General features: G+C 38.9%; 3 protein-coding genes across 8 annotated transcripts in view; all 3 read left to right on the forward strand.

Annotated features, from left to right (window-relative positions):
• Positions 1-47: 47 nt before the first annotated feature.
• rnf121 (ring finger protein 121) lies at positions 48-6,566 on the forward strand. Its single transcript, XM_077504365.1, has 9 exons — positions 48-214; positions 1,693-1,730; positions 1,906-2,047; positions 2,831-2,985; positions 3,073-3,180; positions 4,260-4,380; positions 4,470-4,603; positions 5,611-5,712; positions 6,179-6,566. The coding sequence occupies exons 1-9, from the start codon at positions 137-139 to the stop codon at positions 6,297-6,299; spliced, it is 999 nt and encodes a 332-aa protein (XP_077360491.1). The 5' UTR covers positions 48-136; the 3' UTR covers positions 6,300-6,566.
• Positions 6,567-6,718: 152 nt separating this feature from the next.
• On the forward strand, positions 6,719-8,772 carry LOC144005900 (interleukin-1 receptor type 2-like). Of its 3 annotated transcripts, none has more exons than XM_077504367.1 (5): positions 6,719-6,990; positions 7,062-7,103; positions 7,168-7,245; positions 7,912-8,041; positions 8,132-8,772. In XM_077504367.1, the coding sequence occupies exons 1-5, from the start codon at positions 6,918-6,920 to the stop codon at positions 8,331-8,333; spliced, it is 525 nt and encodes a 174-aa protein (XP_077360493.1). In that variant the 5' UTR covers positions 6,719-6,917; the 3' UTR covers positions 8,334-8,772. The 3 variants fall into 3 exon arrangements, with proteins under 3 accessions (XP_077360493.1, XP_077360494.1, XP_077360495.1); XM_077504368.1 differs by having other exon boundaries at positions 7,180-7,245; XM_077504369.1 differs by having other exon boundaries at positions 7,183-7,245.
• Positions 8,773-12,219: 3,447 nt separating this feature from the next.
• LOC144006322 (connector enhancer of kinase suppressor of ras 2-like) overlaps positions 12,220-14,805 on the forward strand; it is a 139,491-nt gene continuing 136,905 nt past the window's right edge. For 3 of the 4 annotated variants that reach the window (XM_077505104.1, XM_077505106.1, XM_077505105.1), the window contains exon 1: positions 12,220-12,768. In XM_077505104.1, the coding sequence (XP_077361230.1) occupies positions 12,705-12,768 (64 nt within the window). In that variant the 5' untranslated portion in view covers positions 12,220-12,704. The remainder of the gene's footprint in view (positions 12,769-14,805) is intronic. The other variant, XM_077505107.1, reaches the window with a different exon arrangement.

A 14,805-nucleotide genomic window follows, 5' to 3' on the forward strand; every position in this document is an offset into this window, starting at 1 on the left:
AGTCAAAGCTCAATTAAAAATAAAATGACTTAATTTTGAAATCCAAGCCAGGAAAGCCGATACCGGAAGTAACTGAGTGTGAGAAGTTGCTAGTCCATTGCTAATGGCTCCCGAAAGATAAAGCAACCCTCTAAAGATGGCCGGGGTGTTTGAGGTAGAGGTGGATGGAGTGGAGCACGACCACGGACTGGAGCACCACGATGAACCGATCCAGGTGAGTGTAATGTCTAATACGTTTAGTCGTGACACTACAAGCAGGTGGAGTGGATTTAGTTCCTGAGCGGTAGTTGCTAACACCGCGTTAGCTTCTGCTCTGTTAGCCCAACGTCAGCACTCGTTCTCTCTGTTAATCTCTGTACTAACAGAAGTGGTCACCTGGCGTGTTTCAGACTAAAACATTTTGCGAATCGAATAACGTAAAGTCAAATGTGCCGCTATTGCCAGCACGGTCAGGTTCCTATCCTTGCAATCTCGTTTGATTCAAGTAGGTCGTTTCTGCTTTAAAACTGTTGGCGGATAGTTGAATGTACACAATGCAGAATAAAATGACCATACTTAATATATTTCGACTTTTAAGTGTACAGGTGACGTGGATGATAGGGGTCAAAGGTAACGCGTTTTCATTGTCACAGACACCTGCTGTCAGGCTGTCACACCCACTGTTGTGTATTCATGAAGGCACGACTACATGGAAATTCATTCCTTATTCCTAAACTGTGCAAAGACAGACATTCCTGGTGCAAAAATACCCATGTAATAATTCCTGTAAAATCAGGGGATCCTCCAAACACAACTACACAGTCTGTGACATTGTTAGGTTTACACTTGTGGCATCTGGAGTCACACGATGAACTTAAATTGTATGGTCTTGCAATTGATGGATGCATTATAGCAGAAAACTGCAAATGATTGACTCCTCCCAAAAAGGTTGAGAATTGGCTGTAGGATGCCACAAAATTTTACAAGCATTTTTTTTCATATACACAAATGATGATCATCTTATGTTGATGTGTGAGTATGCACACTACTGGACAAAGGCTTTGAAGCCATGAGTCAAGCACTTTGAATGCAATGAATAGCTTGAAATGCTACAAAAATGTGGTGAACTGCCATTACAAAAAAAAACAAAGTTACTCAAAACTGTAATTGTACTTATTTTACTCAAAAATTGGGAATGATTTTCTGAAGAATATTAAATTTACATTGTAGAAAGAATGGAATGAATGAATTTGTTCAGCTGTTTATATCTGCCTCAAGAGGCTACTTTTATCAGTCAAGAGTTTAGAATACATTTTTACTTTTTGTTTAATTAATTTTGTGGTTTGGGGTACATGCCACGGAAGAGGCGGGACTATTTTTGCCCATCAGCTTTGGTTCCGGTTCGGCTTGCGACGTGTGGACTGCGTCCCAATACTTGTGCTTCCGACTTTGTGCCCCTTGGTTGCGCGTTCGCCACCCGGACTGGAATCAAAGCTCACGTGTAAAATCACGGCAGTCGGAAGTCCCGCCTCTTCCGTGGCATATACCCTATTAGATTGAAACATTGAGCTCCATGAATTCAATAAAGAAAGTGGGGAAAAAAAAAAAAAAAAGTCTATTTTTTTGTTAGAAAATGTAGACTTTCTTTTCAAAGTTTTATTTTTTCCTTTTTCAAGGAGCAACAATGATAATTTTGTCTCTCCTCGTCTACAGTTTGATGCGTCCAAGCTCTCACCAGAGGAGAAGTGGAGGTTTGTGTCTTGTCAACACTCAATCCAAACAACTGCAAATTGTTTCAGTGTATTAAAATGTCATATAGCCAGCAGGCGGCTCAGTGAATAACCGTTTCGTGCCGTTTTAAAAGCAAACATTTTTCTTAGTGAATATTAATGAACAAGGTTTTATTTGTGCTTGTTTGACCAACAGGGTGGAGCATGCCAAGATGCATGCCAAACACAAAGGCCACGAGGCCATGCATGCAGAGATGGTGCTGATCCTCATTGTCACATTAGTCATCGCCCAGCTCGTCCTCGTGCAGTGGAAACAGAGACACCCAAAGTCTTACAACGTAAGAAACGGCACAATCTCATCTTTCAAGAAGAAAAATGACTTCTGTTTTTCCTCATGAATCATAAATCCGGTTATCATTAATTGATCAAGTTGAGAATTTTAGATGTCAACCTGTGTTGACGTTGAGTGTTTCACTATGTAGCAACAAGCTGCCCGGGGGCTCAATAAACCAGTTTGCTGATGTTAAATTTAGGAAACAATATTCACGACGGCTGAAGGAAGCTCAAATATTGGTACTGTTAAAGTGGAATCAACTAATGTTTTCTGTTCTGGGTTTTTGGCCATGCTCAAATTTGCACATCATTCTCATAAAAAATAAAATAAATACAGGATGGTTACGAAATGTGTTCAATGAATATGTTTACATGGCATGTTCAGTTACTGCTGTTTTTTATTGTACTGTTTAATATTTATGGCCTCAAAGTAGTTTCCATATGAGTATTACTGTAACTATGACTTTACTAGTGTGTTGATTTAAGCAAGTTGTAGGTTCTTATCTCCTTACATTCCACTTTGTCAAGCCAACATTTTTTTTATATACATATAATAAATACACGAATAAATGCTCTTAAGTTTTCCCAATTATCCATTGACATTCATCCATAGAGGGAATATTTTTGCGAGGGTACTTCCATAATTTAAATTGCAGTAACGTGCTTCATTTCAATAATAATAATTATAATAATATTTCAAGAATAATTTGTCAGTCGTGTGCAATTTCAAGTAAAAGGCTTGTGCTCTGGTAACTGTTTCTCCCCGTCAACATGCTGCTGTCTTGTAGCTGGTGACTCTGTTCCAGATGTGGGTAGTTCCTCTCTACTTTACTACCAAACTTCACTGGTGGAGGTTCCTGACCACGTGGTTTATCTTCTCTGTCATCACAGCATATATTACCTACCGTGCCACTCGCAAGCCCTTGGTCTGCACCACACCGAGGTAAAATGCAACTTTATGGCATGTCTGCGAAAAAAAAAATAAATAAAAGTCAGTCTCTAAGGAATGTAGCGTTCTCACCCGCTACAGATTGGTGTACAAGTGGTTCCTCCTCCTCTACAAGATCAGCTATGCCACAGGGATAGTTGGCTACACTGTTGTTATGTTTACTCTTTTTGGTATCAACCTTATATTCAGGTAGGTCATGGGACTTTTCCCATTTTTTTTTTACAGTCTGTAAACATAACATTGTTTCAAAAAAAATAAAATAAACATTTTTGGCAATGAGCAATGTTTTGCCACAAACAGGCCACTAGATGGTGCTGTTTGCCACAATTTTGATTGTTCTGCATTGGCCAAACTTGTGCTCAAATGTCACATTTGATTTTAAGATGGACACGTAGGAAAGGTCATTTGTAGATTGTATTTGATTAATTTCATTCTTCATAATTTAACCAATTTGCTAAAACAAGTGTACTTGTATGTAGTTAGAATTAGGCGTGTCAGGCGATTACATTTTTTAATCGTAATTAATTGTATGACTCCAATAGTCAAAACTCACTATTAATAACACGTTTGATCTGTTTTAAATATACAATAAAATATTTTTTCCATAAGTTTTCATACTTTTAACATAAGTGGGAAAAAAAGCTTAATATAAATATGGTTGCATCTTTTGTCATTGATACAGTAATTTCATAATAATACATAAAATTGAGTAAAAATTACAATGTAATGTAGTGTAAAAATGAGTTTGTGTTGGTAATATCTACCACTAGATGGCATAATTGCTTTTGTAAGACGTAGGTGACAGCTCAGTGCATTTTTCTTTTCATATTAAGAGCTATCTAATCTTTAACATGAAATAACTTGTGGAATTATGCATTTTTAAAATGGTAAAATACAATTTGACCCCAGTCTCCACAAATAAATCCATTATTATTAAATTTATTACTGCTACATTTTTAATTAGACGTGTCTGCTGCGTTGCAATTGGAATTCCCCCTGTGCAGGCTTTCTGAGTAAGGAGCGGTCATTAATCGCATGTTTAAAAAAATAAAATAAATAAATAAAAAATAGCGCCGTTTAAGGAAGATTAAATTAATTCAAAATTAACGCAGTAATTTTGACACCCCTAGTTATAATACTAATATAAAATAAGGCCTAAAGGCTGAATATTATTTATAACTAGGGCAAATGTAAGAATTGCAGATTTGTTTTAAATCGGTTTCTAGTTTGATAGCAGAAACGGACTTAAAAATTCCAATCACACACAGGATAAAGCCAGAAGATGCAATGGACTTCGGTGTGTCGCTGTTGTTTTACGGACTCTACTACGGGGTCCTCGGCAGGGACTTTGCAGAGATGTGTGCTGACTTCATGGCGTCAACAGTCGGAGTAAGAAAGGGATCGAATTTGCTCATCATGGATATGACGGCTGCTGCTCAAAAAGTAACATTCGCTGTCTCGTCCGCTCCCTTTTGTAGTATTACAGTGCATCCGGAATGCCAACCAAGCATTTGTCGGATAATATCTGCGCCGTGTGTGGTCAAGCCATCCTCGTTGACGTCAGTGAGGAGGGCATCATTGAGAACACGTACAGATTATCCTGCAACCATGTGTATCCTTCACTCGAAAATCTGCATTGGAAATTTTTCATTTTGTTTCACCAGGTGGTCTACTTGGGCTCAGAGATGTGTTTCATAAGAGACACCTGGCCATGTGAAACTTCATTCATGTACAAAAGGTCGTCATAATCAGGATAAAGTTGTTTTTCGTGTGCATACTTGAATTGCGCCTGCCTGAGAAGTATCTAGACGAGGTGGGGAATCGGGTGTGAAGGGTACGAGTGGATTATTTTATTTTTTTTTATTTTTTATTTTTTACCCGCTCTGGTCTTGGTTCTTGCAGTATGCAAGTCATCGCGAGGGGTAAGGGTGCTTTTTCTCCCCCGGCTCCCCTAGTTGTACGTTGCAGTTGGATGTAGTACTTTTTCTTTTTTTTTTTTTTTTTTGCCATCAAGTCAGATTCAAAACAGTTTCTGATTTCTTAGAAAGGAGAGCTGCAATCAACAATCAACTTTTGCACGCTGGGAGAACAGTAAAACACAAACCACCTATTAAGCTATAAAAAATCAAATTGATTTAAAAAATAAAAAAACATACTAGATGGGGGTTTCTTTGTTGACTAATTACTATGAAAGCGTTGTCATTGTGAGCTGGAAATGCTCCACGTACTAGATGACCTTTTGTTATGTCAGTCGGTCCGTTTTATTTTCATCAACTCACTTCCCCAACAATTTGCTGTCTGAACGACAAATAACTAGCGTCTATAGTTAACATAAAAGATTTTCTGTGTTCCTTGTTTCTGTCTTTCGTAACCGGGTGTTCCCCGTGATAGTTTCAAGTCATTTACACGATGCTATTACTGGATGATGAGTGTCAGGAATTTCCCAATAAGGAAAGAGCTGCAGTATTCCACTTATCACTAACACTTAACAGGTCAAAACCTTGGATCTGATCGGATCCTCACCTGTATTAAGTGTCGCTCTTTTTGTTTCAGTTTTGCTCATACTGTTAACGATTCCAATTCCTGTAAGGGTTTGATCTGCCTTAACTTCCCATCCAGGTTCCATGAGTTCTGCATAAGAGGTTGGTGCATCGTGGGAAAGAAGCAAATGTGCCCGTATTGCAAAGAGAAGGTGGATCTGAAGCGGATGTTTAGTAACCCGTATCCTTTTGGAAAATAGACTGGAATGTGCTTCTAATTTAGTTTGTTGATATACATTGTAATGCACCAAAATGTTCTCCTTACTTAATAGAACACAACTTCCCAAAGCAACCTATTCTTGTGCTTACTGAAGCGAATCATATCTAGTCACGGGAAGCTTTGCTGTTAAACTTCAGCTGGCATTTTTAAAATCTGATGCACACTAAGTTCCTCTTCCTTTTTAGTGGCACGGATTGTGCACTCCTAACAACCACAAGAGTTGTATAAGTTGCTTTAACAGAACTCCCCACCACCTGCATTGCAAGAGAATCCTATTTACTTTATTTAATTTTTACCTGGTAAAAATATTTATCAACTCACTAGCTGTCTCATCCACACGTTTGCAATGCTTTATTTTAAAATTGAAGGCACTAAATGCCCTTGTGTGTAAGTTTGTTTGTTTTTTCCTTAATCGAAGATTTTGTAGCTGGGAAAGGCCACACGTCATGTATGGACAACTTTTAGACTGGCTTCGCTACTTGGTGGCCTGGCAGCCCGTTATTATCGGCTTTGTGCAAGGCATCAACTACGTGCTCGGTCTGGAGTGACCCGCACGTGTGGGAAATGGACACACATACCACACGGAGAAGAAAACGCTCCCATTCAGACGAGGGGGAGCCTGGCATTGAACTGAAACTGGTTTAAAAAGTGTCTGTACTTTTTGTATATATTTTTAGGTGCACATTACCAGTACTAATGTTACAATTGGTTAATAATCTCAACATCCTGTCAATTTTCAGATATTTTTTTTTTGACACCCTAATTGGTTTTTGCAATTTTGTTAATGCCCCAGTAAAGATGTTCCTAATCATTTAGCTGCCTGCTTTTTACTTATGTCTTCATTTTTATGAACACAACTTTGGTTACTGTGTTTAATGCAAATTTCAGACAGTTGAAAAAGGATGAAGGTGTTGGTACCCTTTTCTTGCCAAAATGTAAAAGTCACATTACTAACAGACACAAAACGGCTTGTAAACTAAATCCAAGCCATGTTTAAAAAGATGAGAAAATCAGTGTAACTTGAATCAGAGTTGGGTTATGTAAACCCCACATAAGTGAAATACTACATGACACGTTGAGGAAGTCCCCTTGGAACTGAACTTTACCATAGCGATCGGTAAGGTAACAAGGAAGTTGATCCTCTGAGCCGTATATAAAGAAATCACATGCATGCTAAGAATCAGCAGTCAAGAATCAACACTGGAAGAGTCACCATGACGCTGTCATCCGTCATCAAAGGTAATCCCTTTTACTGACGCCAGCCCATTTCGTTCAGTTCATGGTTGTAAGGAAGTCATTTCCCTCCACAGCTCTGGGGTCTTTAAGTCTATTGTTCGCAGATGCCTCTCCAGGTATGCTCTCTCTTTTTTGTGTGTGTGTTTAAATCAGTTTTTATGGTTTCATGGTTCATTTGAGGTATTTGTTCAGCAGTGCCTGAATATGCAGCGCCAATCATCCTAGGACCAGACTACATGCAAATAAAGGCTCAACCGGGTAAGACTTAATCAGCACGGGGGCCTTGATCTTGGGATTTTCAAAAAGGAGTCGATAAGCCGTTAGATGTGCATTTGAGGCTTGGATAATATACAGTTAAATTTTTAACACTTCAAGTGCTGTATTTGTATCACTGAATGTAAATATATATATTTTATCAACATTTTTTGCCCACCAAATTTGAGGAGCCCCTTTTATGTTAATTCATTCAACATTTAATGTTATGAGGACGTCTTCCAACAGTTTTTGATCAAATGCACACTGTCATCCTCGTTTTTGAATCAGTTAATTATTAGCATAGTTTAAAATAGAAAAAAAAGTGACCCAAGTAGTTTGACATAAATATTCTGAATGTCATACACAAACATGTATTAAATGCTTGACTTTAATGCATGTAGTTATGTTTATTGGTCAAATACAGCCTTTGCTACCTTTAAAGTAGCCATCCGCTGTCAAGATAATCTGCGGTCAAAATGAATTGTGTGATTAATCTGCATTAGTACACGATTAATCCGATTTTTTTTTTTTTTTTTTTGTAATTCGTTTAACGCTTTAACGGCACTGTTTGCTCAATTACTCAACCCAAACGAATGTAGTAATTAAAATGTTGACATTCTTTTAATAATTTTGGAAGTGTATTTGTAACAAACGTGCATTTTTCTTTAGGTCTTCCATTGGTTCTCCATTGTGACGCTTTGACCGAACGGGGCAGTGATTTGACACTCGTCTACTGGCTCATCAATGGCTCGTTCCCTGAAGACGTTCATAGCAATGACAGAATAACTGAGTTGGAGACGTGAGTATTATATTGATATATTGTACCCACAAAGCTAGTACATATATTCTATGCTTTATATGTCATATATTGCATCTCTGTGTGATTTAGATTCACCTCAGAAGATGATACAATTCAGCACGGGAGTTTGTTGCTGAAAAATGTCACCGTAGATGACCTTAACACCACCTTCACCTGTGTTGTGATCAATAGTGTTGGAATGGCTCATAAGAATGTAACACTGACAACAAAAGACGACAGTTTTGCATGTATAGAAAAGAGAAAATACGGAGTGCGATGTGACCCCATATAACTACTGTTTACAACCTTAACTCAGTAGCTAAACACATCGTAAATTTCTTCAGTTCATGTTTAAATTCTTATCATTTTGACGATATGTATTTAAAGCCTCATTTGTAGACGATAACTGTATAAAAACATTTGCATAGGACTGTATTTCGCTATTCACTCCAGCAGGGGGCAGCGTACTACTAGAAAGAGGCGGAGTCCTGAGCCCAGCCTAATTTTAAGAAACAAAAGGGCTGCCTACTTCCTCAGCATGATAGTGATGGACTCGGACTGCTTGTCTCATTTATACCTTCTAGAGATGAAATCCTTTCTTCGTCTATTTTTGCGGGAGTTGTCCTCACTTGTCGTTGAATGAGAGTGGGTGGGGCTATGATGTGATTTGTGTAAATACCCGCAATGAAACGTGCAATCCAGTGACAATTAAATTTGTACATTAAGTACAACAGCTTGAGTCTTATATATGCGCTTTTGATCCATTTTCTAATCAGATTTGAGTATGTGTAAAGCAATAGTCATCTTTCTGGGATACTGTAGCGCCTGTCTTCTTTATTAGATGCACTCTGACCTCTAGCAGACACCACATCCCCAAGTGAAGTCTAGTCTCGGCGGCTCTTTCACAGTTGTCAATCAAGCTGTGCCCTTACTGAACATGACATTTTTCTTTGTTTTCCAGGGTTGGATTTGACATAGTAACTGGTCTGTAACTGCAGAGAAATAATATTTTTAGGTAATATTAAAGGCTTACTTTTTACTTGGTGTATTGCTTTTGAAATGTTTGTACTGTAAAGTCTCCTGTCTGTCTAGCCATACAACATCTCTCCACAAAAGACGCTTCGGTATGGTTGTCAATATGTGGGTTGAAACGAATCAACGATAGTTTCATTTGAAAGCGGAAGGATTTGATTCGGGATTAAGATTAGATTTGAAATGGTACAGCACAGTTCGAGCGGGTATGCAATGACTTTTACATGTATTTGAATCAGCTTGTGATTGTTGTTAGTATTGAACTAAAAATGGTAGCATACAGTAATAGTATTCTTTTAAAACAAACACCATGAAATTACTCATCAAAACATTTTTTTTGTATCCCAGTGCAGACTGAGTGGTTGTGCACTGAATACATATATGGCGAGTCCCAGCCTGGAGCTGTTTCCAGTAGAGCAGTAGGAAAAGCAGCATCCTTGTCTCATTGGTGACGGTCTTTCCACTACACTGCCCTTTGCACGATGGAAGCTGGGCAGCTACAAAGAAAGCAGGAGAAAACATTGTGTTTATGGGGGCTTATTCGTGCCCACAGGAGTGGGAGAGGCACACAAGTCATCGCTTGAAATGGCATGTGGATAAATTAGGATAAAGGGCAATGGGTTGATATATTCTTAAAAAAAAAAATACATGCTGAATGTCAAATGTAAAAAATATCCAACCACCATGCATCGTTTACAGGTGATGAGTCGCTTACGCTATAAATACTGGAGAGTCCTTTTACGTCATTTTTTTTTTGCCTGGAGATTATATTCTACTAATTAAACACATCTAGTTTCTGCAGTAATTATAATTTATGATGGAACAAGGTTGTATGGAGGAAAAACATTTATTATTATTTTTTTTTTGTTAGCATGGTTACACGAAAAACTATAAAACCGATTTCCGTAAAAGTTTGAGAGGCACATGGGCCAAGCAACACATTAAATTGTTAGCTGTTTCCCCTCAACCCAGCTAATGTTCAGGTTTAGCAGTCATGGGAGAAATCGCTGTTCCATTGTCTCATAGTAACCTCATTATAAACTTGACAGGCATTATTATTTAAAGGGAAAGTCAACCCAAAGATTTTATTTACAATATAGTAATTTTTCTATGTGCCCCCAACTAGATTAAACACAGCGTTCTGATTAATATTGCTTTCATCTAATACGAGTTGATAAGCAAAAAAAAATCCACCCGTTTTTATCCATCCCTGGGGGCGACCAATTTGCCACTTGTTGACTGAAAATGGGCAACGTTCGGTAATGCGCTCTGAGCGTGCGTTGCTCGAATTTGCTGCTCGGAAATTCAAAGTGCAAGAAAAACGGTGTGCCTGTTCCCGCACTTGGCACTTTTGGGACATGGTGCAGCTGTAAATATAGGTACTATAATGAGGGGTGACTGTGGATATAACGTTTTCATTCATCATCCGTGTACTATGGATAATTCTCATATTATGATTTTTTTTTTTTCTCTCTGAAGTTTATTTCGTAGTGCATCGGTCTGGCACTAGTCTGGTGGTTGTTAGGCTGGCTAATATTAATGTTAGCTAGCTGTGTGGGCGGAGCCTAGTTGTATAAACAAAAGAAAACAAAATGGCTGCCCCCTGAGATGGATAAAGACAGGTGGATTTTGCTGCTTAACTTATATTCCGCTAACACAATATTAACTCATTCACTTCCATTGACGGAAAAAGACGTAAAATTATGCATTTTTTTTTCCTGGTCTGGCAATGAATGTGTTAATAAATAACTTAAAAAAAAAAAAAAAAAAAAATCAAAGTGGCCCTTGCAGCTTTCTATTTTTCTGTATGTGGCCCTCAGAGGAAGAAGTTTGGACACCCCTACTGTATATTATATGAACACTTTATAATTGCTTCATTGATTTTTTTGACCATGTTTAACTCATACACTGCCATTGACGGAAAAAGACGTCAAATGATGCATTTTTTTCTGGTCTGGCAATGAATGTGTTAATAAATAACTTTTAAAAAAAAAATCAAAGTGGCCCTTGCAGCTTTCTATTTTTCTGTATGTGGCCCTCAGAGGAAAAAGTTTGGACACCCCTACTGTATATTATATGAACACTTTATAATTGCTTCATTGATTTTTTTGACCATGTTTAACTCATACACTGCCATTGACGGAAAAAGACGTCAAATGATGCATTTTTTTTTTCTGGTCTGGCAATGAACGTGTTAATAAATAACTTTGAAAAAAAAATCAAAGTGGCCCTTGCAGCTTTCTATTTTTCTGTATGTGGCCCTCAGAGGAAAAAGTTTGGACACCCCTACTGTATATTATATGAACACTATAACTGCTTCATTGATTTTTTTGACCATGTTTAACTCATACACTGCCATTGACGGAAAAAGACGTCAAATGATGCATTTTTTTTTTCTGGTCTGGCAATGAATGTGTTAATAAAAAACTTAAAAAAAAAAAAAATCAAAGTGGCCCTTGCAGCTTTCTATTTTTCTGTATGTGGCCCTCAGAGGAAAAAGTTTGGACACCCCTACTGTATATTATATGAACACTTTATAATTGCTTCATTGATTTTTTGACCATGTTTAACTCATACACTGCCATTGACGGAAAAAGACGTCAAATGATGCATTTTTTTTTTCTGGTCTGGCAATGAATGTGTTAATAAATAACTTTAAAAAAAAAAAAATCAAAGTGGCCCTTGCAGCTTTCTATTTTTCTGTATGTGGCCCTCAGAGGAAAAAGTTTGGACACCCCTACTGTATATTATATGAACACTTTATAATTGCTTCATTGATTTTTTGACCATGTTTAACTCATACACTGCCATTGACGGAAAAAGACGTCAAATGATGCATTTTTTTTTTTTCTGGTCTGGCAATGAATGTGTTAATCAGAAAGCCATGTTTAGACTAGTGGGGCTGCATAGAACATAATATTGTCAAGAAAATTGTTGGTTTGATTTACGCTTGAATTGATCTCTTGCTCAAGAGCTATGAGGCGTGACACACAACTCATGTTCATATATTTTATTATCTTATTTATTCATTTTCCCGTTCCAAACTCTTCCTGCCAGCTCTGAAATTCCTTCCAGAAGCCCCTCCTAGTACCAGCCCCCTTCCCACAGCGTGGCGGCATGAATCAGCCCTCATACCCACGCACTTTGCGAGCTGTGGGCTGTGCCTCTGCCTCCTCCATGTCTGTACGTGAGGGAGGATGCTCGCGGGAGGATTCATTTGCTCTCAGGAGTCCTACACAAAGTAGCCAGTGGCTTCTCCTCCTCCTCCTCCTCCTCCTCTCCCCGATGCTGCTGCTGGAAGAAGCGAGGTCGTGCAGCATCCCACACCGTCCACGGAGCCTGACACGCATGACAAGTGAACGAGCTCTTTTGACGGCAGCCAGCAGCACAGGAATGTGCCCAAGTGTGCTTCGCGAGCCACATTGAGGGGGGGGGGGGGGGGCTACCTCTTGTTTTTGTTTTTCTTTTAACATTTCACCTACACGCTGCAGAGCAAAGCACAGCTCATGTGATTGTTAGCGCGTGTTATATATTTTTTTGTTTCATTGCTAGCGGCGTTGGTGGTTTGCAGCTCGGCGGAGCTTGTTTTTTTCTTTGCTTTTTGTCACGCGTGGACAAGACAAACTTGTGCATGGCTCTGGTCATGGAGCCCGTCAGCAAGTGGAGCTCCAGTCAAGTGGTGGACTGGATGAAAGGTAAGATTGAAACACATATATGCACTACAGCGTGGCGCATTGTGTGAATGTGCACCGGGTTGTCTCTTGCACAAAAAGACACCAAACACCTGATGAGTCTCAGATTTGAATTAGAGCGTTTAATCATCTGATCGATTTTTTTTTTTTTTTTTTTTTTTTACCCCCCACAGTGGGCTCTTTCAGCCGGCTTGTTCTCAGCCTTACAAATCCTATAAAAGTGTCTCTTAACGATGTAAACAAACCTCTATTGTGTCCTTTTGTTACCGGCGTCTCGCTGGAGGGCACCCAAAGGGGGGGAAATCGATTTAGTTTTGTACATAGAGAATTAACCTTTTACTTGAAATTGGTTAAAAATCCCAACGTAGCCAACACTTTGACTAATAGCCCCCGTTAGCTTAAATGTGCAGCACACTCGTTGTCCAGATGCTCAATCAGAAAGTCATGCTAACACACCTGTACAATTAACGCTTCGTTTTGAATGATACTGTCAGGAATGTTTTCATTAACATGGCCCAGATTATACTGTGGTTAGTATAGAAGTGGATATATTATAACAAAATCTATAGTGTCTTTAATATTTTGGACAAGTACTACATGTGGCTAAGACTACTTTTGACAACATGGCGGGTGAGTGGTTAATATTTATGTATATGTATACAGGGTGGACCAAAAGTCGTATTAGAGTTAGGCCTACTTAATTTTCTGTCATCCTCACGACATTTAGGTAAATTTTAAAATAATACTGAACCTTTATTCTATGTTACTTGTTTTCAATGAATACATTTTAGTCAGCTTATATCCCTCTTACACAAAGGTGCAGTGATGATGAGACAAAAACACATCATGATGATTGTTTTAAAAAGGAACTTGTCACCTATAAAATCACTCATGGACCACTTGGGATTTCTTCTATAGACCAAACCCAACATGTAGAATCATTGCTCTAAAAGTTGATGAAGCCTTGTAGTGTCGGGAATAGATTACAGATGATTGGTTGACAGCTAGAAAAGTCTTTTGGGTTTTTTTTCTACCAGCATATTAAAATGCCAAATATGTTCAGTGTGTGAGCTGTGTTGTTTTGCTGAGCCACGTGCTCACGTGTTTGACCACACAGCTTCAGGGATGCTTCAAATGATATATACCTATTACTGGCGCACACACAAACCCTCATAACTCTTGAAATTATGTTGTTGTTGTTTTTTCCCCCAACAGGCTCTGTTGTATTACAGCTACAAGGGTCAAACAATAACAATGGTACAAACAGATGTTTTTGCTTATGTGATGGCTCGGTTTAAAATACACATGTAGTCGGATGATGTGATACACGGGATAAGATTATGCGGAGACGAAAGCAGTTTAGACCAAGATGATGTGTAAAGAAATGAAGGGGGGAGGGGGGGGGGGATGTTTAGTTTCCCACATGTGACAAGTGGAGCAGTGACGGTTCCAGTGCCCCGGGGCCCAGTAATGGTGATGTAAAGTGAGGGGGAGAGGTGGGGGCGGCGGCGGTGGTGGTGGAAAGGGGCCTTCAGTCTTGTCCCAGCTTCTGAGGCCTGGCTGCATTTTGCGGTTACTATTCAGCGCCTCCATTATTAGCATAAGGGTCCGTGATGTCACTGGAGGCCAAACAGGGGGCGCCCTGTGACCTTCCCACAATCCCACTCTCCACCCCCCCCAACCAACCATCGTGCTTTGTGTGCGCAAGACGCTTTTTCCTCCCAGCTGTGACAAAGCCGCTTTAAAGGAGAGATTCTCATTAGGAGAAGAGAAAAGAATTCCAGCTTTGACTCCTTCTCTGGAATAGTATGCACTATAAAAGTACAAGTACTTATTTGATGAAAGTGTGTCACATGGATTTTTCAATGTGTGTATGTCTGCTTTTTTTTTTTTTTTTTTTTTTTTTTTTTTAAACACGTTTGCGAGGTACGTTTTATGACATTTACATGGCTACATTTCTTGCCATTTCTCTCTCTTCCTCACACGTTACCACTGATCAATGACAGTCCAAATCCATAACTTAGCATGTTATGTTCCCCT

The sequence above is a fragment of the Festucalex cinctus genome, chromosome 18 (assembly GCF_051991245.1).
Source record: "Festucalex cinctus isolate MCC-2025b chromosome 18, RoL_Fcin_1.0, whole genome shotgun sequence".
NCBI classification, from domain to species: domain Eukaryota; kingdom Metazoa; phylum Chordata; class Actinopteri; order Syngnathiformes; family Syngnathidae; genus Festucalex; species Festucalex cinctus.